Source organism: Aythya marila (genome assembly GCF_965140915.1).
Source record: "Aythya marila genome assembly, chromosome: 10".
NCBI lineage: Eukaryota > Metazoa > Chordata > Aves > Anseriformes > Anatidae > Aythya > Aythya marila.
Window position 1 is genome coordinate 7,183,770 of NC_139051.1, and position 26,454 is coordinate 7,210,223.

At 41.2% G+C, this 26,454-nt stretch overlaps 1 protein-coding gene across 3 annotated transcripts in view; it reads right to left on the reverse strand.

Moving 5' to 3' along the window:
* Positions 1–933: 933 nt before the first annotated feature.
* The window catches only part of ATXN7 (ataxin 7), a 78,460-nt gene continuing 52,939 nt past the window's right edge, over positions 934–26,454 (reverse strand). For all 3 annotated transcript variants that reach the window (XM_082768510.1, XM_082768508.1, XM_082768509.1), the window contains 8 exons: positions 9,343–9,598; positions 8,536–8,798; positions 8,073–8,155; positions 6,088–6,353; positions 5,467–5,665; positions 4,146–4,267; positions 2,909–3,869; positions 934–1,623 (listed from right to left, as the gene is read on the reverse strand). In XM_082768510.1, the coding sequence (XP_082624636.1) occupies positions 1,606–1,623; positions 2,909–3,869; positions 4,146–4,267; positions 5,467–5,665; positions 6,088–6,353; positions 8,073–8,155; positions 8,536–8,798; positions 9,343–9,598 (2,168 nt within the window). In that variant the 3' untranslated portion in view covers positions 934–1,605. The remainder of the gene's footprint in view (positions 1,624–2,908; positions 3,870–4,145; positions 4,268–5,466; positions 5,666–6,087; positions 6,354–8,072; positions 8,156–8,535; positions 8,799–9,342; positions 9,599–26,454) is intronic.

A 26,454-nucleotide genomic window follows, 5' to 3' on the forward strand; every position in this document is an offset into this window, starting at 1 on the left:
CCTGATGTACTCTTTGCCACCAGAAACGGGGGAAGGCTGGGCTACGGGAACTATTGGACAGGCTCAGATTGTCTGTTCTCAGCGACAGCTGGTGCCCCTTTAAGGCAGAAAAATATCCTCTTGGTCAGTAATTTGCTTTCCTTTGTTTTGCCCCTTAATAAAAGTTGAGTCAGTTTTTGAGACTTTACCTGATGTTAAAAAAAATTAACAGAAAACATCCAGACGAACCAAATCCTATTACAATAAGCCCTTTAGCGGAATTCACTTTGGAGGTGTTTTGAAGCAAGACAAAATACTTCGTAAAAATTGACTGGACTATATAAAACTGTGTCAAGCCCCCTTTATTCGTAAAACCTCGGGAGGTGTGAGCTGACGGGGATGCATACAGCTGCACTTTACGTGGAACTCGGCTGTCAAATTGGCAAATGCTCCGGAATTTTGGAAACCCTCACTGAGTGGTTGAAAGCATAACACGTTAATGATTTAGTTATACAAACAAGGCATAAAATATCTGACTTTTATTTTACTTTTTTTTTTTAGAAAATATTTAAATACTTTAAATACTTAGTTTTAAAAGGGCTTTTTAGATTTTTTTTTGCATTTTTATTTTATTTTTCATACAGGCTGGAAGGCAAATCCAGCCTAATTTAACCAATACAGTTGTTATTTTTTAAAATAACAAAGGCTTATGGTATACAGCATAGGTCAGGAAATATGTTCTTTGGGCATATAGTTTTAGAGGTTATTTGCCTTTGTTTGATATTTTTGGATTTTTTTTTAAAAAACAATTAACTTTAATTTTCGTCTGCAATCAAATCTTATTAAAAAGAATAGAAAATAATATTTCTATCTCACAAGTACAACTTTTTATACTTGCTTTTTAAGCAATGGCCTCAAACAAGTTTTTTGATTTTTTTTTTGTTGTTATTGTTGTTTTAAAAGTTTTTTTTTTTAATATATTTTATATTTTTAACTCCTGATAGCTTCTTATCCCAAATTACTTGCAAAAGGCTGGGCAAAACACAGACTATTTTTTGAATTGTGCTATTTTTATATTCCATTAAAGGAACATTGCTATAAAAACACTAAAGCCATATTCCCTTCTTGAGGGCTTCTTTCCATTGTGCCTCACACGTTTGTTTTTTCCCCCTTTTTGTGGGGTCCTCTCTGTTGACAGTGTCTGTCTGGTAGCTATCACCTATAAAAGACACCATCAGTATAAAAATAAGTCCACAGTAATGTTTATTTGCCCCCCCAGAAAACATTCTTTTGCCCAGCCAATCTATGTCAAATAGTGGCAAGATGATGTACTCCTGTAAGGAAAATCTCACAGATTTGTAGCAAACTAGTCCAGACCACCGTTAACACTGATAAGAGCAATTATGTGGCTGAACTTCATCCAGTGTCCATTTCTAGTATATTCACTGCTACAGACATGGCTTCAGGGAAATTCCTTGTTTGAGTGACAGTCCAGTAGATTTCCACACCTGAGGACCATGGGAAGCTGGGAAAACTCAAGGCATCTTGGAGTCCAGAATTCCAGATGGAGGTTTTGCTTGTAGTGAAAAGTGTCCAGTTCTTTTCTCACCATGGTTTAGTCAGCTGTCAGGGACGCGCCTTTGGCTTTTAAGCAAATAAATGGAAGAGAAGGATGAGTGAGTGAGCCAAGCTGCTATAGCAGATGCCCTTCAAAGACATTTTCTGGACAATGAGAGCATATTTTGGGGAGGATCAGCAGGCAGAATCTGGCACACCACTGAAAACTTTACGATTCTCAAGCTGGGGTTTTTCAAGTTGGAATAGTTTTAGAAATTATTTCCTTCCTTCATTCAAATTATATTTTTCCTTTATTTCTATTGCACAGTTGAAGCAGAAACTATCAGGTAAGGCCGAAAACAAGGTTTCTTTAGTCATATGAATGCTTTTTTTTTTTTTTGGTTTGTTTTAGAAAACACAAGTGGTGAAAATCTTCCTTTATGGCTGAAACTGAAAATTCAGAAACTATTCTGAAAAACATCTCACTGACCTCCTAACCTCTCCAGGCACACAGAGACTTTTAGGGTTTCAGTGCTTTAGTCCCAGAGGAAACAAAAAGTATCTTGCTTTACACTTTGGAAAATTTTAGTTCCATATCTGCTCTCTAAAATTCCACCTTCGGTATTCTTTTAAAGCTACATCAAATTATTTTACCCCTCCAAATGACCCTTCAAGTTGTGTCTAAATTCATTCTAGTATATCGAGAACTTTCTTTTCCAGTGCAATCAGTTTAAAAGAACAAGCCTTCAAACTAACTTTTAAAAAGTTACATATTCATGAGATCTGCTTCCTTTATAGTAAATGTTTGTTTTACAGACTAAAAAGGTTTCTATCTTTTATATCTTATTTATAAGATTTAATCTCGTTAATACTAAGAAGTTAGTCAATGACACCTTGGGATAATAGGCTTATTTTATCACAGTATCACAGTTCTGTTATCAGCATCGTTATGTTCCACTTTGTGGCATGTTTATTACTGACACAGAAACAAGTCTTTCAGCTGAGACATTCAGCTCAGTTCCAGAGCTGGCTGCATGATTTTATTGTTATTATTATTTATTTTTAAATGCGAGGACTGAATTTCATCTGAGAGTGATTCAGAGGCAGTGTCTATGGGAACTTGGGATGTCATATTTAAAGTTACTTTAAAATAAGTAAATAAACAAACATACACTACTAGAATCAAGCGTTTATACAAATCATGTGCAAATGTACTATAAAAAGACTCAAAAACAGTACTGAACAAATAAAAGAACTGTCTTTTACCTGAAGAACATCTGGAATTGTCTATTACTTATTAAGAGAACACATTGGATCTAAGCATGTGAAGTGACACACTCATACTGGCTTACTTCCAGACAAGAGCTCCTACCTGATGAAGAAGAGAATTGTTCATCAGTCCTTGTGTCCCTGGGATTGCACCAGTGTGTTTTGCGTGAACATTATTCACCGATGGCAATTTGGCAACTTTGTTTGACTTGCTGCTGCTGCTGCTGCTGCTGTTTATGCTGCTTGAACCAGGTGAGCACTTCCTTTTCTTTCCTATTAGTTTGTCTAGGGAAGTATGCGAATGTGAAAAACTGCTGTGCGAGTTTACAGTCAGTTCACTGGACTGATGAACAAATGGCCCTAAGGAAAGAGTGGAATCGCTGCTGTTCATCATCACACTCATTCTTTTTATCGATTCTGCAGGGCTCCCGGTAGGAGGACCCCTCCCTGATTGGTCATGTTTGAGGCTAACAGAGTTAGCTTTGCTAGTCATACAATTGAGGCCAACACTGTGGGACGAAGACGTCACCGATGGATGATAGGAGGTCCCAGAGTTTCCAGAGTTAACCACACAGTTTTTTCTAAAGGACTCTGTGGAATGAGAAGGTGCTAGCAGTGCGGAACTGTTTTTACGCTTCTTTCCTGAGCCGCCGCTGCTACTGACGCTGCCGGTACTGTTACAGGTGCCACTGCCAGCAGAAGATTCCTTAGGTTTAAAAGATTTGCTGGATTTCAACTTCTGAGGTTTGCTGGGCATAGGTGAAGGTACAGAGGAAAGCACTGTAGGTGTTGAAGGGGATGAAGACACTTGTCTTGATTGCATACTGCAGACAGGATCCACTGCACCCAGAGTAGCAGGATTTGCATTTAGTGTAGTTCCGTGTGATGGTACCGATTTGCTGTTCAGGGACATACAGGAAGGAGACACCAGCGCTGGCGATGACATAACCGTGGTGGGTAAGAGGAAACCTGCTGCGCTGACACCGTACTGTGAAGCAGGCATCGAGTTTGTCCGATGTGGGGCACGAACTGACGTTGTGTTACTAGATGCTGGAGGAATTTTCCTGCGGGTAAAAAGAAAAACAAAAACCCAGGTAGCAACCATTCTCTGGAACAATACCCAGTCCAGTAAATACTGATGAAAGGTGACTGTAAACTGAGATTGAAACGACACTAGAATAGTTTACCAATAGTTAATTATTGAGGAAAAAAAAAAGTAAAGCATACACTATCAACCTCTGATCTTCATTAATCTGGCAGTGCACTTTGCTGTAACTAGAATCACAGGCCTTACATATTTCTACAACTACCAGGATCAGAACTCTTCCATTTTTACTCACTTCCACATCTGAGAATTAAGATGCTTCTCCACCATGAAGTTAAGTGCACATCGAATATGGTTCCACCGCTTGTCGAACACGTAATAACCTCTTCCAATTTGCCGACTACCAAATGTGCAAAACTGGAAAGACAGATTTTTATTGGCATTTTCTACTTTCAGTGACAACTTCTCTGAACAGCAACACACTTGTTTATTAAAAAAATAAATAAATATATGCTAAACTAATAATAAACCCAGGATAAAAAAATATACATTCGATTTCAAATTTCTACATTATAAACACTATTTTAAATTTTTGACCTTAGTACACTGGGATCATTTCTTCCCCCATCTGAAATTCCCACATTTATGATGAATGCAGCAATTAGATTTGAATCCCTCTGATTAACACAGGGAAGGACAATAGTGTATTTCACATTTCTATATATATGTGTGTACGTACACACTCAGGTGTATATACACACATGTAACATTCCCTTCTGAGGAGCTGTCAGCTATTTGCTCATAGCCTGTTTAAAAAAAAAAAAAAAAAAAAAAAGGAAGGCTAGGCTTTTAGGTCAAGTAAATGGCTTAAGAAGACAGAAACTAGAGGGAAGGTTCATCTACTGCACATTATGGTTCACTCCTTCAAGTAGCCTGTTAACGTTTTGTTGAAGGCAATGATAATAGATCAGGCTCACATGAAAGGTGTCTGTTAGCATACTGCAAGAAACAACTTCCAATAATAAAAAAAAGTATTTGATACTTCAAAAAATGAATCTACAAGTTTTGCCAAATGTAGAAATATTTCAATATTTTGTGTTTGAAAAAAGTACACCATATATGCCAGCTTTTGTCAAGATTTAAATATTTAAAACCATCGCTAAAACCATTTAAAACAATCGCTACCTTCACTGCAACAACTGGCACCCTGAGTAAAAATGTCAGGGGAAAAAGAAGTCTCGTAACAAAATCTCACTAAAAAGGCAGTATTTGCATGTCCTTATTCCACAGCTGTTATTTCCTGGAAATCTCATATGCCTTCCTACCCCAAAACTACAGCCCTGTAGAGCAGTTACCAATTTCATCTTCAGTACTCTGGCAATTTCATTTCTTTTGTATGGCAGCAGGGAGGCCCAAACATATTTCTTTGGCATGTTTACTTTGCAAATACCCTGACACCATCACTATTGATTAGCCAACAAAATAATTTCCTTAAAATCTGAAAAAAAACCAAAACACCCACAAACAATAGAAAACCACCCTTAAGCCCCCCAAGTTACTTGTTTACAAATTCAGAGGCAGTGAGAGACCAAGGTTAACTTTTACTTCAAACATACAGCGGCTGGTTGAGGATGATGACCTGAATAGTGACAATCCAGTTTTTCAACAGGCTCTTCTTTTTCATCACATTCTCCCTCATCACTGGATAACCGAGATGCTGGCTCAGCTGCAGGCAAGGGAGGGTGAGGGGATTCGTGGACAGAAGGAGAATCGCTAGGGGCATTTCCACTGTGCTGGGCTGGACAGCCTGGAGGCCTGGGCAAGGTAAGCAGTAAAGGTGTTATTGAGGCGAGGCTCGTCAACAAGCACTTCACTGTGGGTGTTTCAACACTGACACAAGGAAATTTACATTAACTGATGCCCAGTATTTTCAAGAGTCTCGTAACACATCTACCGAGGGAAAGGCCAGGAGTTATTGTACCCCTGGAAAAGCAGAATTGCCCAATTGTTGCAGAACTGCTTTAATTGATGCAAGTCAGCCTCTGCTATTTCAAACTCCAAACCCTCCTTGCTATGAGTTACAGCCCAGCATGTAATTGCTAATTGCAGACAGACAGTCACCAGGCCTAGAGCAAAAATGCTACCCCATCCAACAGATCCCTATCTCTCTTTCAAAATCCACATGATGAAGCCACCAGCATTAATTTCGTACTATTGGATACGCAGATTTGTCTTACCTTGGAAGACTGGGGGGGTGAGGTTTGGGTTTATTAGGTAATAAAGGCTTTGATTCTGTAAGAGTAACTCCATGAGAATTTTGGTGCAGCTCCTGGGAAGTTTTAGTAGGTGAGGGATGTGGTTCCCTGAGAGGGGGCATCTGCTGATGATGATCCGAATGTCGAAGAAGTTCCTTTTCCCTGGTTTTGCTTTTGTGCTCGGCTAACAACACATCGAATCGTTTTCTTCGACCCTGTACAGCCCTCCGCTGGGTTAAGGAATGTGTCTGCAAATCCATGAATAAATCATTAATCCCAGGCTATTAGATCTGTGGAAATTAAACACTCAAAACACATGTCTAGAGCTCCAGAATACAGACAATAATCACATTTGTGGTTTAGTAAATAAATGGAAGAATGACTTATAAAACAAACTTGGACATTTTTTTTGGTGGATGATTACATGTCTTCCTGATACAAAATAATGAAAAACAGCACTTGAGTTCAAAACTTCTTCCAAAGTTCTTCCTTTTCTTTTTTTAAAGAAGACCTTACCAAAGAAACTACTCTAAGACTGGAATTCAAATCTTTTTAACATTGTTTTTGATATTTTAATTGCCAATATGGTATCTATTCTTCTCACCCTAGTGCATAACCAAAAAATACCAAATATTTACTTAAAATATTTAACACAAAAAAACTTAAAATCAGACTTATAATGGGAGACACTACAAATATTTATAAAAATTATTTGCTTCCTTCTGTTTACTAATATATTCCTTGAAAACAAATATCTTCCAATGTAATAGAGTAGGTATTACAGAATGCAAAAAAATACAGCAGAATCCACAGTCAGACAGAACTCTAAGTACTCTGAGCATACTTTGAGGTGTAACATGTTTGTTTTTTTTTTTTTTGAATTGTTGAAGTCACATACAATACCTTATTTTCATATGGCATAAAAGGTTTGATTGGCTAATTTTCATAGGTAAAAATATTATCATGTAAATTAGATACAAATAGCAACTCAAAAAAATATTTTGAGTAGGTGCAATATAAGCAATTGCTGAGGAACTTTTTTTACTTCTTTTATCTTTTAAAATTTTGGTTTCTCTAATTCTCCTGTAAAGTCTTGAAACTTTTCCCCTTCTCTATTAGCAAAAGGATTGCCTCCCCACTGTAATTCCAAAAGGGCAATGTGTTCAAGTTCAGTTCCTGCAGGTCATTAGTGCCAGCTTCGTGTACCTTTGTTCTGGAGGTGGTTTATTTACCAGATGCTTCCCCTACCGACAGTTTAGCTGCTTTGCATAAAAAAGGCTAAATATTACACAATTGCATAGGATGTGGATTTTGCGTTCTTTGAGACTTATACACCATGCTCTCCAGGACTTTTCAGCAAAAGAACACATTTAATACTGATCTAAAGTTTTTAAAAGATAGTTTAATTCAGAGTTTGACCTTCAGGCATACTCTGTAGCTTTCTCAGAAGACTCATTTCTGAGTAAGCTGTGTAGGTAAATCCAGCAGCACCAGCATTTGCACAAATACCTGCTAAGTATCTGCTGCAGGCTGTGGTGGGGGAAAGGAAAAGGGTGTGAGTGGGGGAAGCTTGATTTATTGGAATCACACATAAACAAGTAATACTTCTAATGCTTACAATGGACTTTTAAAAATCCATGGTCTGTAACCCAAAGATTATCCCCCGAAATAACATGCTGGCCCCTCTAGTACATACATGTGGAGTAACATAATTGTTTCCATGTCAGCATCCATGTAAAAGGTTTACACAAATATAAAGATCTCCAGGTTACTGTAGGAAATAAGTTTTTGAATAAACAATTGGCTTAACTTTGAAAACAATTCCTTCGTGGTCCTAGATAATATGCTTTGAGAGGGACCATTTACAGTAACAATTACTGACAGGAGAAATTAGTATTTTTCTGTCACATTCCCTGGGAAATTAAATGTTAACTTTACAAAATTTTATTCTGATTAAGACATCCTACCTTGCATGTCAAAGACCTAGTACAGGGTTTCTTGGTTTCCACATCAATGACACCACAGTATATATCAGGATCAAATTCTCTCTCTGTCAAAGGTGCACAAATAAGCCAATTATTGAAAACAGCTTTCATAAAGACATCTTGAGATACTGACATTTATTTGCTTTAGAAAATTTAACCATACTGGAAATTGTTTTCAAATATAACACATTTTAAAACTAAGAACTGATAGGCCTGTAACACCTGGATGGTTTCTGAAAGCAACAGATACATTTCATGTTGATTGCATCCTTTATCAACTCGTCAAGACAAATTTAAATTCTAGTACGTAAATGTACTTAATTACAACTTAATGTTATAAAAGTAAACATTTACTTCTGAAGCTTATTTTTATATATCTTATATATGTATTTTGACGCATACACTAATAAGAACAATATAGCAAAAAATATTTAAAAGCAATTACCTGACAATCTTTTATGTAAAAATTTCCTATTATTTGTATTTTCTTCAGGTTTCTTTTCCAAAAATGGAGGCACAGAGAGAAGACCTTTACCATTCAGTATCTGTCCAGGGGAAGGCAAGGGTGGCTTTGGTATTGAGGGACAATTAAGGCCAGTCTTTATTGAGGAACTCACAGTAGTAGAACAAGTTGGACCAACAGCAGTTTTCAGTTGGGCACCATCTATCTTTGGATGAATCTTTTCCACTTTGACAGATGGAGTCATACTATTATTTATGAAAAACAAAGGGGGGAAAAATTGTAAATGATAGTATCGTGAGTCATAAATTACAAGAAGTACTTAAAACATATTACTCAATACTCTGATCTATTCACAGTTCAATTTAGACCTTTGTTGTTTGTTCCCAGTTTTCTTATTTTTATTCTTTTTCTTATTTATTTTCACATTTTTAGTGATGTCCACTATCTGTTCTGTGCTCTTGTCCCCATTTCCTTGGAAGTATTTCAGAGACAACAGAAACTTCAGAAACTCACTTACAGTGAAAATATGCAGACTGGATCAAAGAATAAAGACCCCCTAGCAGAATGACCTTTATTTATAACGATTCAAGCTGCATCTTTGCAAGTGTCTCGTTCGACAGTTTCACCAGTATACCTATAATCTTAGACTATGCTACTGGAAAAGATCTGGAGGAGTTTAAAGTGGTCTCTCTCAAAGCATAAGTCCTCTGAAACAAAGGCAAATTCTACTGATACAGCAGTTTCTACACATGTAGTAATATGTAATTCTTTGTCAAAATGCATACTCACATTTTATCATGGGGAACTTTGCTATGCTGTACCGGATGCATTAACCTGTTGTTTCCGCTGATCTGCAGCTTGTCTTTGGGTGATTTCAACAACTTGGAATTTGATGATGACGATGCACTAGTACCTCCACTGGATGAACGATTGCTACCACTTCCACTGCTACCTTTGTTTTTTGAAGGGAAAGATGAAATGATGGAAAATACTGAAGAGGAGGGAGGAGTCAAAGGCGGCTTGCTGGAGGAGCTGTGTCTTCTTTCTGAAAAGGAGAAAAAAAAGGGGTTTTAAACTCCCACGGCCCATGCAGAAACAATTCTTTAATACTTCATGTTGTCGTTTACTCCATTAACATTTTTCCTTTATTGGCTTGGGAGGTCCTCTGCCACACACGGAGCAGAGAGGATTCAAGCCTCACTATAAACCATGAGGCTCCATTCATTGTTGGTCCCCAGTCAGTTACAGGAGTCTCTTTTAACTTTGTGAGCTACATTCCTCAGCCACTAAAGCTCAGCTTTTAATATACGCTCCCCACTCTCTCTTTCCATCTTGCAGAACAAGAAAGTGAGAATCAAACCCAGACCTCCAATGCACAAAGCAAAGAGACCCCTATCCTCAGGCCAAGCAAGCCTGAATATCAGATCTCCTAAAGGAGTAACAATTACCTGTTAGTGTGTCACCCAGGGGGCAAAATGATATTGGAGCAAAAACTTTAAATTTTGTGTCCAGTAATGGATGTGCTGCTATGAAAAAGTATATCTGAACATTTGAATGGTCAGGTTCCATCAACGAACATGTTGGAGAAGAAATGATTTAATTAACATTATACCACTGGCATTAACGATTAGCCATTCACAGTAATATCTTCCTAGCACCCTTTCAGTTAAAACAGCACACATTTTAAAGACATTTCTTTGCAACAATGAACTCTCAGTCACAGTACACTTGACAGCTTCCTGGAGTACCTGGCTCTGCCTACAGACATGGTAATTGACCATTTGCTCCACTGATATTTGGACACCTGTGATTCCTAGATGACCTGTGCATGTCATCAACTCCTGCTCAGAGACCTCTCTCTGGCAATCAAGTACACGCAAACCACGGATCTAAGAGAGAACCAAGAATTAACAGGTCCCTCTGTGAAGACCAAAGGCACCTTCTCCTTGCCAGTGATAACACCTCTTTCCCACCTGGTATCATTAACGGTGCCCAAACCCACCACCGATCCCAGACACAGCTTACAGATTTTGACTTGAATTTACTTAAGCTGTCGAGGACGCAGCCTCCTCATCAAGTTACAACAAAGGGAAAGTCATGTCCGGCACAACCTGTACAGGAGTCTGTGGCACTCTGGAAAATGTAAAGTAATACATCCACGTTCTGCTTATATGACCTGTTTTTTCCCTCCGGCCTACAGCTATCAGAGGGCACTGAGATGGTGGCTGAGCGGGGCTCCACTCGTAGTTGGCAGCTGTTGAACAAGACTTCACCAGCCCAGAACCAGTCTGGTCCATTCAAAAAGCCACACTGCTCAAGCAGCACAAGATGTAGGCACATGAATTGAAGTCCTGGCAAGCTAATTTCATACAGAGCTGGGAAAAAGCACTTTAAATATGTTCATTAGCTCAGGGAAAAAAATAAAAAGAAAAAAAAAAGATGAAAAACATACAGTTTAGACTGGAAGCAAAGAACGTCAGTCAACAAATGGTCTCCGAGACTGAGCCATGTGATGCACATTTTTACTTGTCTGTGAAATGGGCATAAACTACCTAACGAGCCTTCAGCTACAGAATCATCTCTCCTTAATTAGCATTTACGAAAAGCTATGAGAGGTCAGGCGAAATGCCCAACATAAATACATAACAAATGCAGCAATGTAATTTTTATCTCAAGAAATAACTGCTTTAAAGTGGTAAGGTTTCAGATGACTTGTCATCCCTGGCATTCAGTATCGTCTCCTTGAATTTTTAGGACCATACGCCATTGAAGGGTTCTCTAGTACATTAGCATATTTATATTCTAGTAAATGACCACGCTTCTAATATGACATAGAGCTTATTGCCAAATGTCTTTTTATAGCAATGGCAAGAATCCCTGAGCGGCTTTGATAAGTTGCTATTTGGGGGCCATTAGTTCAGCGATGCTACACCCCGGGAGATCACCCTGTGAGATAATGAGAAAACTTGCTCAATACTCTGTCACCTTCTGTATATTTATACATTTTGAAGTCTGAGTACCTAACAGAATTAAAAATAATCTCTAACAATCCAGTGGATCACTAACGTTATCTTTGGGAGTTCGATTTTTTTTTCTTCCCTTTGGTAAGAAGAGAAGGGTGTTACTTCCTTGGAGAAAACTTGGCAGAGGAGAAAAGAGCTAGAATAAGACTGAGTGCAGTGCCTCCCTGCCTCCCTCTTTTAGGAATAAACTGGGCAAAATACAAATTGTGTTATCGATCCACATGATAGTCTATCAACAAAAAAAGAAGAATTTTTAACTGATTGTGAGCATTCTTCTTTCACTGTTGGTGACCTGCCTGGGCCTGTCTGGCACTGACCGACCTGCAGGGCTGCTGCAGTGCCTGCCTGCCTGGGAGAAGACCATGGGAAAGAACAGCGGTCCCGTTCACAGCTGAACCCTGCCAAATGCTTGCTCAACATGTTTAGTGCTTCAGTCTTTTTATAAAATTCATGTTTTTAAGTGAGATCTGTTTAATCTCTCGTAAAATACCTGAAGAATACCAATGTTCTTTCTTATGTAGTTCCCCTTTGCCATTAACTCTGACTCAGCCTGAAAATATTTAAAAATAATTACCTCCAGGTGTTCAGTTTTCAGATTTTTAAAGTTAACATCCGTGTCCCTTCCCTTCATATAACTCTTAAAAAAAAAAACAAACGTTTTCTTTCCTTTTTAACTCCATGATTGCTTTTTGCAACACAGGGCAGTGATCCCTCAAATACTGCACCTGTCTGACACGGTTCTAAGCTCTACGATCTCAGAGGGTTGGTTTTGTTTGTTTGTTTGCCTTTGCTTTGTTGTTGTTTGCTTTTAAAGAAAGAAGTAGTTTCAGCTTTGGACAAAGAATTGGAAAGTTTCCCTTGAGCTCTTTCAGACTTGCAGGAGACGTGCAATACATTCACAAATATACTACAGTTTCTAAACTTTAGGAAGAGCCCCGTGGTGTTCGCTCAGTGTGCATCAATTAATAGCTTTGGGCAGCAAACATAAGATGTACAGATCAAGTTTCATAAACCCATTTTTTTTTATACTGTCTTCTTACGTAAGTACTGGGCAGAAAGTCAAACTGACCTGTGCCAGTGCTAGCAGAACCATCCTTAAAAATAAAGCACACCCATTCAAACCACAAGCAAGTTTAGTTCAATGAAATACGTTGTAACTTCAGTCAACATTCAGAAAAACAGTTTTACCATAGGTTAGTTTAGGTGTAAGAGTATTATTCAGAGTATAGAATTAAATGTGTGCATCGAAGCAACGTACAAGTTCGTGATTATCTAATTATTATGTAATATATGTCTTGACCAAAGTAAAAGCATGACAAAAGTGCTACTTAATTTTTTTCCATCATAGTCATCTCTTATTTGACTTTTCATTTTAGAAATGAATTAGTGCAGTCCTACTAAAACAAACATCATTTAAGTGGGGATAAAATTTACTTTGTGTCAGTATGAATATTAGATTTCTACAGAAATTGTGGAGAACTAATTTACCTGATCTTCTAATTGCTCCAGAAGGATCGGATCCATGACTTGACATGAGAACACGAGAAGAGGTGACTTACACAAGTACAGCAGCAGCCTGGTAAGGCATCCGAGGTCTGCAGCTGCTGAAGTTTTAAACATTAAAAGCTGCAAGATGCTGACAATTCTGCTTCTGTGCATGTGCAGGATCACTGCCATTCCAGCATGGCTGGCAGCTAGATGAATCTTTTACCTGCAGGTATTTCTAAAATGCTCACAGCAGGACATTTTATCACGAGGCAGAGACACCATGCCTCCATAGTACAGACTAAAACCAGCAGATGAAAGCCAGGGGCCTGGAAGTCAGGGACCTCCCCACACTGTTGGGCTGCACTCTTCTTAACGGCGGAAGAATTTAATACAAGTGGACGCTATCACAAGGAACATACAGGGAGGCAGAAGAGCCACTCCTACACCACATCTTCAACAAATGAATGAAGGCCACAGATCCAGAAGAGAGTTTTGAGCAGTAAATTTTGATTTGACCAGGGAAACCAAAAGTCCTGTGCTCTGAAAGGGGTTTTTAAGACACAACCCTCTCCTGCATTTTTTGGTTTGTTTGTTTGTTTGCCAGCTCAGGTCCTCAGCCACCGCACTGGGAGTTGCTCTGAAAGAGGATCTCACCACAGCTACAGATTTTAGTGCAGCAGCCAGCTAAGATCCCTTTTGCAGCTCTAACCTAAATGCCTGTGCTGAACAATGACCTCACCATGACAAAATAATAAAAATAATAAAAGAAAAAAAAAAAAACACAACAAAAAAACAGGTCTGTGAAGATCTTACAGAGGAAAGCCAGGAGCTAAACCAATCACCAGCCCAGCAGACAAATCACTCGTCCTTTGATGCCACCCTGGCAGCGTGCTGCTGCTTGGGAGCAATCGCCTGTGCAGGATCTTGATCTGCTGCTCACTCCCTTACTGCTGCTTCATTATCCTGCTCTAATCGTTGGGCCCAGATACCAAGGATTCCGCCCTAATCTTCCACTGATGTCCCTTTAATCATCTGATCAGTTGTGTTTGCACCGCAAGTCAGGATGAGGTCACTGCACGTCCAATTGTGTTGTGTTTGAACTTACACCCCTAGCTGACTAGGCAGCATCTAAACAAAGTCAGATTCTTCTCTCCAGCAAGGAAGTTGCAGAAGAGAACATTTAAAGAGCGCAAGCTATCAGCATGACAGACTGCCACGGTTTGATTGGCACCAGTACAATCTGTCATGTCTCTAGAGAGCGTTCTTGTTTCAATAAAAAAAAATAAAAATAGTGCTTGCAACCAGCTGATATCATTGTTTAACGCTCAGCATTAGCAAAACCACAAAGACAGGCTGACTGATAGTCATGCGTGCTTATGTCACTCCATTCACAGAAACACAACACTTTAGCAGGAGAAAAAAATATTAACGAAGGAGGTATATAAATATATTGCAAAATACCAAACGCAAGTCAGGGCGGCACATCCAAACGCATCACGTCTCTTTTTGTATTTCCATCACTTACCACAATGGTCTTCCTTATCTCCACCAGAGTTCTTGGATATTGTAAATAAGTAGTAATAGGCATAAAGTGCTTATCTAAGAAATAGTTTTATGTAATCTCTCTCATATAGATTACGGTCACGTTAGCCATACTGCTGCAGCCTTGTGTCTCGCACTTCCTCGCATTGAAGCTATTCAGCACGTTGCAATACAGAGGATGTTTTACTGCCTGTGAGTCACGCCATCCCGTAACGAGACAATTAACGAGACAACAATAAAACTTAAAGTATGTCTCTTGATGTTTTCAAAAATCCACCAAAATGCAATACCTAACCAATTTTGAAGAGGCTATTTTAAAGCCCAGGTTCACCTCTGCAACTGGATGTGTTAAAAGGTTTGCTGTGCCTAGCAGGGGGTTAAAAGGTGCTGGTTCGTGTGTGTTTGCACAGCACCTGTGCCCCACAGGTGCTACAGCATTGTTCTCACAAAGACAGTCCTACATTTACATTGAGATGGCACTACCTAAGAACATAAAACCATCTCCTTAAGGCAAAAATAGGATTTCAGGTCAAATCATACATTATAGAGCAAAATATAAGTGCAGAAACTAACAGTTTTTAAAATTCCCTTTAAAATGTTCTTTCGCATTGATGCACTTTTTGGAGGCTTCAACTTGGATGCTGCATGAAACATTTACACTCTCCCAGCTCAGAAAATCATTTTCCTCTCGGAAAATCCTTTGCTGAAGCCAAAGACAAATAAAGCACACACATCAGACCTGACTGGGTGTGCTCCAAAATTACTTGTCAGTTTGGAGGATGTTTTTACTTCTCATATGAGTACGGTATCACCACTAGGCTTTACATGTCATCTGTTTTCTGCATCTCTGTTTGAAAGAAGCATCAGTGTGTTTATTTCCTGCTCTGCTGTCCAGCACTCCTAAGCAGGGGTAAGGTCTCATTGTTCCAGACGTGAATTCCTGAAACATTCCCTTGTCAATCATCTCAAAAACACACACAAGTCTCCCAAAAGAGCATATAAAATCTGCCTCTGCTTTAATTGGAGTGCATTATGAATTTACATTTATTATGCAAATTCATAACTACAGGGAACAAAGTTGGTTTTTTATTATTATTATTTTCATTTTTTAAAGAAGTGCTTTGGTTACAAATGCACAATTCAGAATCCAAAGCTCTCGCATACCCTAAAAATCCATTATTTGTGTATCGTTTCAGTTCTGAAATCCCTCCATATTAACTTGCACTGCTTTAAGACAACTCAATAAAACATATCTGCATGTTTACGATGGTCCAGCACCCTTAACTATGGTTCCTCATGAAATCCAAACTTATATTCAGCAAAAGCCACTGACCGTTTTGAATGGTGTATTTAAGGTTTTTGCTCTGCTTTCATTTTGGTTTGTTTTTTAAAAACAAGTTTACCAGAGCACTTAACATTGGAAACAAGAGCAAAGCCAGCAAACTATTCCTTGAGAAGGACGCTGCCTTTCTTCTTCCCTGGCCTCGCTGCACCGCATCAGGTGTGCTATTTCAGCCCTCTGAAATTTCCCAACGTTTAAATTTGAATATTTGGAAATTATTTACTCAAGTCCCAAGAGGTGTTTTGATGGGTAGTTAGTTAACCACATCCCTCTGAGCAGAATCAGAATACAAGTGTTAGCTATTATTATTCTGCTTGTTTCATTACAGTAGTTACTGAGCAGCACTGTCTGCTTTCAAAACTGCAAAAGCAATTGCTCTCTGATTTCTAAATGCCTATGTTTAAAGATTTCCTAGAGATTTACTTACTAGAAGTGAAAGCCACTCACAAGTGATCGCTGTGCAAATGTTTTAGATAAGGGAGTATGAAATGATGTGTAAGCAGGATTACATTGTTATTGCTGTTGTTGAAGAAAACAGAGGGAGTAGGAGAAAGTTCATTTTCCCCAGTAAGAATCCAAAAGCCAATTTTAATGCTTTAAAATCATAGGACAAAAAGGAGACAATTCCTTAACCATAATTTAGGCTATTTAAATAATGCTTTTTAAATACTATGAACATAACTACAGCACAGCCAGGACAATGTAATTCTCTGATCGCAGAACACTAACTCAGCAGAAATGGCTTTCTCCACTACAAAAACTGCAGCAAACTGCCCCAAACCAAACACACCCTCCATCCCCCCGAGATTACTACCACAGAAAGGAGAGCTGGGAGCAGATTGCAAGTAGCAGTATTAAGAACGGAGCAAAAATAGCAACACTGAAATGCATTTAAATAAACAGCCTTCAAGCGCATCCCTTCTTCCACCACTTCCTTCCCACAAGGCGCTGTACACCACTAATGCCAGTTTTTCAATTTTTCCATATTTGTTACTAATCCTTTCCAAAGCCTTGTATTCAGAGCACATGAGTGGTTTGCAGTCAATTTCAACAAGATTTACGATTACTCTTTACGATACATGGGTTTTGCCTGCGAGATAGTAAATAACCTCTGAAGCATCCACCAGCGCATTGCTGTTAGCCCAAGCCAGCAAAAAGACTCCAGGGTTTTGCTTTGCACCTTTCTGCCTTACTGCTCTCACCCGCAGAGGTGAACTGCAATTAGCGACACTCCTGTCAGGTTCATTTCAGCTCCTCAGAACCTCCTGGAGAGGAGTAAAACTCTCAAGAGCAATGTGGGAAAGCTGATGGAGCGAACCGCAAGCAAAATGGGGCCACAACAAAAGCAGGTGCCAGAGGCTGGTGGTTTCTCCAGACGTATCACACTTCACTCCACCTTTCTCTATCCCCCTTTGTCCAGGCATACCCAAGTGCAAGGGCCCTAACATTTCTAAAAGACTAAGGCATAACATGCAAGAATGAAATTCTGGAACACTTTTCCTGAGCCACTTGACACGGGGCTGATGAGAGCATGGGTTTCTCACCAGGGAACTGGCCCTAGACCTCTGGGTAGGTAGCTGGCTTCTAAATCTGCCAAGCACGGGCATATAAATATCACAGAGTTATTACGGAAAGACAGCAGAGTGTCTTAGATGGTAATCGGGCCATGCAGAGATTATAATGTCCACGCTATAAGCGCTAATCTCTGCGTAGCCCGTTGACGACATGACAATACCTGCGCTGTCTGATTAAAAAACGGGTGCTGAATAAACCATACTTTTGCTGTTAAAAATTGTTCTTTAGAATAAACTTCGGAGAAACTAAAATTATAATAAACAAAAGCATAAACTAACAGAGGTAGGCTGTACGACCCAGCATCATACCGAGATGCAGGACTGGTCAGCTTCTTCCAAAATACAGCTGGAAAACTCATGGGAAGAGTCTCATGTATGTTTAACCCAAGTGACATTAAAGAAACACTTCAATTTTTCAAAACGGGCATAAAGCAAGTTAAAAATAAGAGGCATTATTCCAGAGTTTCATAAAAAGGTGAATAAACAGAAGTTCAACAGAAAACTGTGTTGAGAGCATGGGAATAAGAAATTAAGGTAAGAAGATCCACATCATTTCCTGATTTTCCATTTGCTGCCCAGCAGTCAGGACACACCTTTACTATCGTGTTCTTCCCATTCAGGATCGACACAGCTTCTTACAAGACCTTATTGCATAATGTTATGCTACTGGTGTAATGTATTCGTATGACTTCACATGTTCAGATGCCTGCCTGGCTTTCATCTTGCTGATGCTCCTATTCACACCACACTACAGAATTTCAATGTTTTGCCTGCAGCTATTCCTTTACATGTAGCCAACTTTAATCCTTGCAGGTTGTCTGTCAGACTCGGCTCTGCTACAAAATAATGCGCTGAGGCTGAAAACTTCTTAAAAGCTATTACAGAACCCAAATGCAAAGGGGCTGATGGCCTAACTGACAAAGTCCTGGGTATAAGGAACTGGGTATCAGTAAATGTGATTCCTTGGTGTTGTCATTAAGCAGCTGCAGGACAGAAAAGACACTGAACACATTTTTCTTATTTACTAATACATGAATAACCAGTGAAATCCACTGCCACCTGACACGAAAGCCTTGTAAGATTAAAAAAAAACAAGTGTACAAGGATGCATTGAAGTAGCCACAATGTCGACTCTAAGAGCCACTCCACCCCAGGGCTGAAGACACGAAGAGACACCAACCGAGGCTCCTCACACCTGCCTCTGTGTGCTCGGCACCGACCGTGTGCTGTGTGGCTGTGACAAGCCCAGAGCTCCGTAGGGTGACTGGGACAGGAGCGTCACCGAGCCCTGGTAGCTGCTGCAATGGCCGGAGGCCCAAATGCCACAGGGGGAAGCCAGAAGGGTGCGGGGGATCGGGCCTGGGGCTCTGCATGCTGGCGAATGCTGAGTTTTCTGGTTTGGGTCTTGAAATGCAAGATTTTAACTTAAAACTGACATTTCAAGAGGGTGAAGGAAGAAAGGAGGTGAACCTAAGGTAAGGTAATTTGTGATGGTTTTCCAAAAGATGCTTCAAAAGTCCAACACCTCTCCAAAATTTGAACTCTCTTGGAACTTCAATGCCCAGGCTGCAACATCAGTGAAAAGAGAATAAATATGATGGCTTGGGGTTGTAAGTCAGATCCTAATGTTATTTTACCCTGATACAGCGACTGTGGGCACCGGTCAGCTTTCGGTCATGACAAGGCTCATTGCAGCTTATCTCATTAACACCGCTCAACCGTAATCGGTGCGAAACAACCGCTCCGTGCCCCCAACCCCCTGCGCCCATTAAAGCTTTATGGCAGCGCGGCGAAGCCTCCAGAAACCACGAAGGCGGCGAGCCCGGGGCAGCACCCCGGGGTGCTGGCACACGGCGGCCTTGGGGCTGCGGCCGGGCCCTCCCCAAAGGGCTCGGCGCGACCCCAACGGCTGCTGGACTTTGGCCAAGCGGCTCCGGTGACGTTACCTCCGGCGGCGCCCGGAGATGGCCGTGGCGGCGGGGCCGGCCCTCAGGCCGCTCTCCCCTCGCCACAGCGAGCTGACAGGCCGGGCCCGGCCGCCATGGGAGGCCTCGGCCCCCGGCGTGCCGCCCCGCGGCCCTGGGGAGGGGGATTTGGGGTTTGGAAGCCCCCCAATGAGGATTTGGGTGGGTGCAGGGCTCCCTCGCAGGTCAACGCTCGGCCGAAGGCAAAGCAAAACAAAACGCGGAGCTGCTGAGGAAAAAAAAAAAAAAAAAAAAAAAAGAGGAAGAAACGGCTCACGCGGCTTTCGCTCTTGTTTTAAATTACCATAACCCGAGCTGAAATTTCTGGCCTTTCCTCACTCACCGAGGTCACGTTTAAAGCCGAGCAACCCTTTCTCCGCTGAAATAGAAAGGCTGCTGAAGGGAAAAGCCCTCAGCTATCGGTATCAGCGCACTGCTTGTACGCAAAGAACAGGCCAACAGAAGCAGGGAGCACTGCTTGAGGAGGGGCGGTTGGTTTGCATTTATTTTTGCTTTTTATTTTTTTTAAAGGAACACGCAGAAGCCCGGAGACTGCACCTCCGATTAACAAGCTGAGAAACGCATACTGCACCCTCAAACACTTTGATCAAATAGCAGCTTTCCCATGCCTCTGCAGCGAGGCTCTGAGATAGCCATCAGTTCCCCTTTCGCTCTGAATTTCAAGAGAAGCTGACAGCTCCCATCGCCCATCCACTAGTAAAGGGCAGCTCAGGGACACACAGACAGCTCCTTGGGCCGTGCTGTTTTAAAAACATCTCCTTCCATTGTCAAAATTAGCACCAGTCACGCGTGCTTTTGGAGGATTTGTTTTTATTGTACGCTATTCTAAGTGATGCCTATAATTAAAGCCGGGTAAGTCCCTAACAGCTTTTAGTGGTTCACAAAATTCTTGACTTGAAACTACCATGTGGGAAACCAGCACTGATGTGTTTGTTTTCTTACCAACTGGAATTTATCCTTCCTTAGCCTTTGATTTGGTCTATTCTCATTCTGGGACCAAGAGGGTAACTTTTACTTGGTTGCTTGTTCCACAAATAAACCGACCAGGACCAGGCCTTTTAATTCCAGTACTGCACAGTGTAGTAAGCTGTCTTCCTTCTGAGTTAGAGCGAGGACAAAGAGTCTGATCGCTAAGAAACCCCAGCAGCTGGGTGTCAGAGCAGGGCTGGGATGGAAGCAAGAGGCACAACGGAACATTCACACCGAGAGAAAACTGTGATGGCCCATCAGACGGCACACAACTGCTGAAAAAATGCACTGGGGTTTTAGGCTTTGCTATGTCACAGCATATATGCTGGCTATTTCCATCTTTGCATGTGTTTTTATTGTTTTCCAAGGACCAAAGGTTTCTGAGCGACTTTATACAGTAAACATTTGTAGGATTTCACCTTGAAGCAGACTGATGCGTGTGGCACAGCTAAATGACAAGTTGGAATGTGTATTCTGACAAATGCAGCAGGAATTTTACTTCTTGAAGTAAAAGCAGCCTGTTATAAAAGGCAAGGGAATGCTAAAATCATTTTCCTGGTCTAAATATTACAAAGGTTTTAAGTTCTGTTTTCTAGCAACTCCACTTAAAGTCATTTAAAAAAAAACACAACACAAACGAAGCAACATCATTTGATTCAAAATAACACTGAAATCAACAGTGAATATCCAAGTTCAGAGGCTTAAAATTAGCCCTGAAAGCTGTGAGGATGCTTCATGCACATCCAGCCACCTGCCTGAACACACAGATGGCTGTGGAGAGGCACACACTGCTGCCTGCTAGCTCGCAGCGCCGGCCTCCTGCAGGAAGGGCACCCAGCTCGGGGTGGCTTGCTGGGCATCAGGAACTGAATTTCCAGGTCTTTGCTGCTGCAAAATCACCCAGGAGAAGGACAACAGGAAACGTGTTAACCACACCTTTCTACGTTCACTCACTGAACACAAACGTGAAGTATTTATACCATGTGTGATGCCATCACTGAGCACACACATCCAGCATGGAGGAGTATTGCAGAACCTTAAGAAATAGCCCCCTCCTGAATGATGCTACAACCTGAAATGTTCTGCATATCTTGCATTGCCATGAAAATACTTCTTCAGCTTGGCTGAAGGATTTTAACTTTAATTTACATTGCATGTTCACATCTGGTCTTGTGAAGCGAGGCAAATGCCACTCTGCCATTTCTCCTTCCATTGTCCACATTTTAGCATTCTGTTCTGTATTTTAAAATAAATGCATTTTATCAAGAACTGAGAGCTGGATTTGACATGCTCCCCAGCATCTCCACTACCAACACAGGTCCCACAGATCCTGGCATGCAAATGTCTTATTAAACTGGTGGGGGAAAAAAAAAAAAATAAAAAATGCAAAACACAACGTGCAACCTGACGCTGTGTGCACACATGGGGCAGGAGGTGTTGCAACGGGAGGGCAAGTGATGGCAAAATACACATAGGACAAAGGCAGTGACGACTAGGCTTCATTATCTGCACTGCACACAAACTAACTCATTTATCCTTTCTAAAAATTCAGCAATCTCAGGCACCAATTTCACAATCACTTTGAGCTGGCTGGCACAAGCTCGTCCTGCCACAGCAAAAAGTGTGCCTGCCCTCTCCCCCAATCCTGACCGCTCGGTTCGAGCCTTCCTACCATCTGCTCTCCTCCTAACAAAGAGCAAAATGATCAGTTCAGAGACCTGACAGCCCCACAAACCGCATGCCTTATTGTGCCAAAGCTAGCAATTAACTGAGTGAGGACTAGCACGTATTAAAAAGCGACTTGATCGCATGGAAAGGGCTACAGGCAAGAGCAACTTTTAAACAGCTGGCAACAACAAAGAACCGGGTCGGGAGTTGCGGTAACGATTATTTTGACTAGATCCTAAAAGTTTTGAGGGATACGTAAAAATTTGGACTTCCAAGGAATTTCATCTGATTGATATCAAGACGGCACGAACTGGACTTGCTTACACTGCAGCCTGCTTAGATTTACATTTAGGACATTCTAAAATGATTTTGTTGTAAATATTTTGTTTCACAGAGATTGTTTGGTTACTGGTTACTATTATTATTCTTCCTGGAAGGAAGAGAATGACAGGCCTTGAGCCAGCACCAAACTTCTTGAAGTTGGTCAATTGAGAACTCCTGTGTGGTTACTCCGAAAACCCACGGTGCTGCTCCCGGGGGGAGGCACCGAACGAACCCTGCCATACGCTGTGACACCCTGAAAGCAACCTCAGCATACAGAGCAGCAGGATTATATAAAACATACTGCTACTGACTTGTCTCTGAAGTCTTGCGTGTCTTTTTTTCCCCCGAAGCTGAAAAGAAGCACCCTGAAGGAGCATCATGAATGACATTCCAGCCCTCCGGAACCGTGGGGCAAGGGGTTTGGAAATCAGCGTGTTTTCATCTGGCACAGCTGCTGCTTTGGAGCATGTCTTATGTGCTGCAGAAAACACACGTACATCTGGCAAGATTTCCAGTTCTGGTGTTTTCTTTTCCAAACCAGAGTGCTTAGAGGTTTCTTGGGTTTTAGAAAAGCAGAACGAGTCCAAAACAAAATGGATTACATTTTATGTAATGAGCACAAATTGAGTACAGAGAACAACTTGACAGGCTTCTCAGTACGCAATCAAGTGACAACATTTTATGCCTTAGCATCAACGCCACTTACACAGGGTGCTTGCCTCCATCAGAAATACAAAAAATAAATGCTACCCATATTGTATGTGTGTACACAGAGCAAAGACTGAAAATACCTTCTGTATAGACTTGTGCCTTTGTCACAGATTAGAAACAGAGAAAGACATTTGGTACATTAGATTTCAATTGTACAAGCACAGCTATTGTTCAGTACTGCCACTTGGACAACTGGGACAGGGCAGAGGAAATAGTGAGCAGCCCAGGAGCTGGTCAGGGCTTTCAGTTCATCTTAAGTAGCTGTCAAGTATCCAGCTGCCCCAGCTACCTCCTCCTGAGGACAAAAAAAAGTGATGGGTACGGTCCTAAACGTCAGTACCCATCTTTGTTCTGAATATTGATCAATCCCATGGAAAGCTGTCTGGATAGAGAAAGGAACTGGTCACTACCAAAACTGTGACGCCATCTGTCACTCTCATTGTGTGACAACTGAGATGTAACCATCACACCTTGCAATACTACCCGCATGTATGGGTTTATAACATTTCTGTGGCTATCAAAGCAGTCATCAGTATTTCCAGAAGCTGGCTTTCCTTTAACCTTACAGAGCAGGAGAGGGCCAACACGGCACAATTCCAGGCATATATATGGTTACAAGTGGCTCGTCACAGACTGTAAATCAAAACCAAACTGAAGAAAACAAGTCCCACGCCAATAACAAGAAGGGCCAGAGTGGTACTGTAAGGTTTCTCATTATGATCTAGACATACGGAAGAAATGAAAACAATTACTTCACTAAGCTCACCCTAATACAGCTGACAGTTATAAGAACACCAAAATGCTTAGCCTAACTCGAACAAAGCCTTAGCCATGTGGTAACAAAGGAGGCACAGCCAGCTTTCCTCTTAGCAAGGAGACAAGTCATGAACTCCACGTGAGTATCTACAGATGCTTACAAATAGCTTTTAAAACCATCCAGATACACCAAGCCAAACTTCTGATCAGCTCAAATGCAGCTCTACAAATAAAAGCACCAACACTGGAAAGCTTCAGACCCCAAGGTGCAAAGGCTTAAGGAAAGGGGTACATCATCCACCTAACCCGCAGGATTAGCTGCAATACAGCACAGAAGCGAGGGCTTCTGCTGGCTGCCAGATACGACAAACAGCTGCTTTGGAACCTGCAGGGTCACCACAGAGGAGACAGCACAATGCAACTCCTGCCCGGAGGAGGAAGAAACTCCTACGGGGTAAAAACATTAGAGGATCATCTGGCTAAAAGGGAAGGCTTCCTTGGGGAAGCTACTATATATAGAATTTTGAGTGAAAGATTTTCTGACAATCTTCCCAAACGGGGAAGAAAAACCCAGTTATGTAGAAAGTGCTTTAACTCTCCTGGAGCCTTGTCCAATTGCATCCTTTAGAAACCAGCAGGAAGAGCGAGAGTTTCATACCGACAGTGACAACTCATTACTGGTGGAACAGAGAACAGGAAAGAGGACTAGAGGCTCTTGATGCTGCTGCTTCTTTCTCTGGCACAACCTAGGGAAACTGGTTAGAATGCAGTTGTAATCTCTGTGGCCAGCAGCTCCCTCAGACATCGCAGAATGTTTATGTGGGAGCAGAATAGGCGAGTTTATTGGGAGCTTATGTATTAGGCACTGATGGCTTCTCCTCCTGCATCATTTGGCTGTCGTTCAAAGGATTAAGCTGTTGCTCTGCTGCACAAGCAAAGGAACATCTATGTAAGTTATAGGGTAAACATCTCAATTTTCTACACGAGCAGTACCTCGGGATGTTGTTCCACGAACAGCAGATAACAGGGTTTGCTGTAGGTATTTTGGCTGTTACTGCTTGAAACAGATAACACCATCCAGTCAACAACAGTATCACACGCTTATGTACAATTTCATGGCATATTTATCTTCCTCATAGATTTTATTCATCAATACATTTATTTTCACTGTATACAAGGTGATACACACTCCCTCTTCTGGTAACATCTTAAGAAATCTAGTTTCTAGGCTTTGTGTATCAAATGTTAGATTTTAAATGTATCCACTTGGAGAACTGGCAGCCATTCCTCCTCCTATTCTACTGCAAAAGCAGCGTGAAAGCTACACACATGCTATGCACCTCTAAGAATTATTATTTAGATTATAGAAAAAAAGATTTTAAAAATACACTTAAGAAATCCAGAAAAGAAAAATGAGGGTGTGGGAAGAAAACAAACATAAGACAACATACACACACACACGTGCACTTATTCATTTCCCTCCTTGATGGTCAGTACCTCATAGACCTGGGAGCGGTGTCCCAAGTAAAAACTGTTGTGTTTTTTTTTTTTCTCCACCAAACCACACCAAATCTGAGAGTGCCATTACACAAATCACACTAGTACACATTGCTGCCAAAACATTAAGAGAAAAAATACTGAAAAAGCTTCTGTTTCCTCTTGTTAAACGTCTCCCGTTTTCTTCTCCCTTCTTCCACTTTTTCCCTCAATACAGAGTAATGAACTCAGCAATCTACCTACTTCGTGCTCCCATCTATGAGGTCATTTTCCCCTACTTTCCTTACTTAGCTTCCTCTTTATTGTCTCCATCTATTTCTTTTTAACTATGTTTTACTTCGGCTCTTTGTTTTACATTTCCCTTTTTAGCAATTCCCCTGTGTTCTCTCCTTCCCCCCCCTCGGACACACGCCCCCAGACTGCACACCACTTCATTGTGGCTGCAGGGAGAGCTCTGCCAAGCTGCAATCCTCCTGCCCGTGCTGCCTGGCCACTGCCACCACGGCCCCTTTGCGCCCTCAGGCAGGTGCTGCCCAGCTCCCAGCCCTCCTCCAGCATCACGGCTGGATGCTGGGAGCAGTGGTGGCTTGGCAAAAAATTAACCTGACCAATGGGTCCTGCTGAGATTACCTATCTGCCACCCGCAGCTGTGCTCGCAGAGAAAAAGAGGCTAAGTGCAAATCCCCTCTCTTCCGAACGTGGCAGTTGTTTGAAAGGTGGGTGGTGGGACGAGAGGTACAATCTGTGCAATGTGAAACTAGGTGCTGTCATGAAAAAAAAAAAAAAGAAAAACTATATTATTTATGACAGTTCAATACTCCACACTGTTTTACGAGCTTCCCAGAACACTCCTCCCTGGAATTAGGAAGAGCTGCGGTGTTCATCTGAGGTTTGCAATTCTTGGAATCATCTCCTCACTGCATGAGAACACAAGCTTCTCCCTCAAAATAAACGGGGAAGTCCTAATAAATAAGTAAGTGCTTTGCATGCGGTTGGCTTTTGAAATTAAACTACTACTAGCC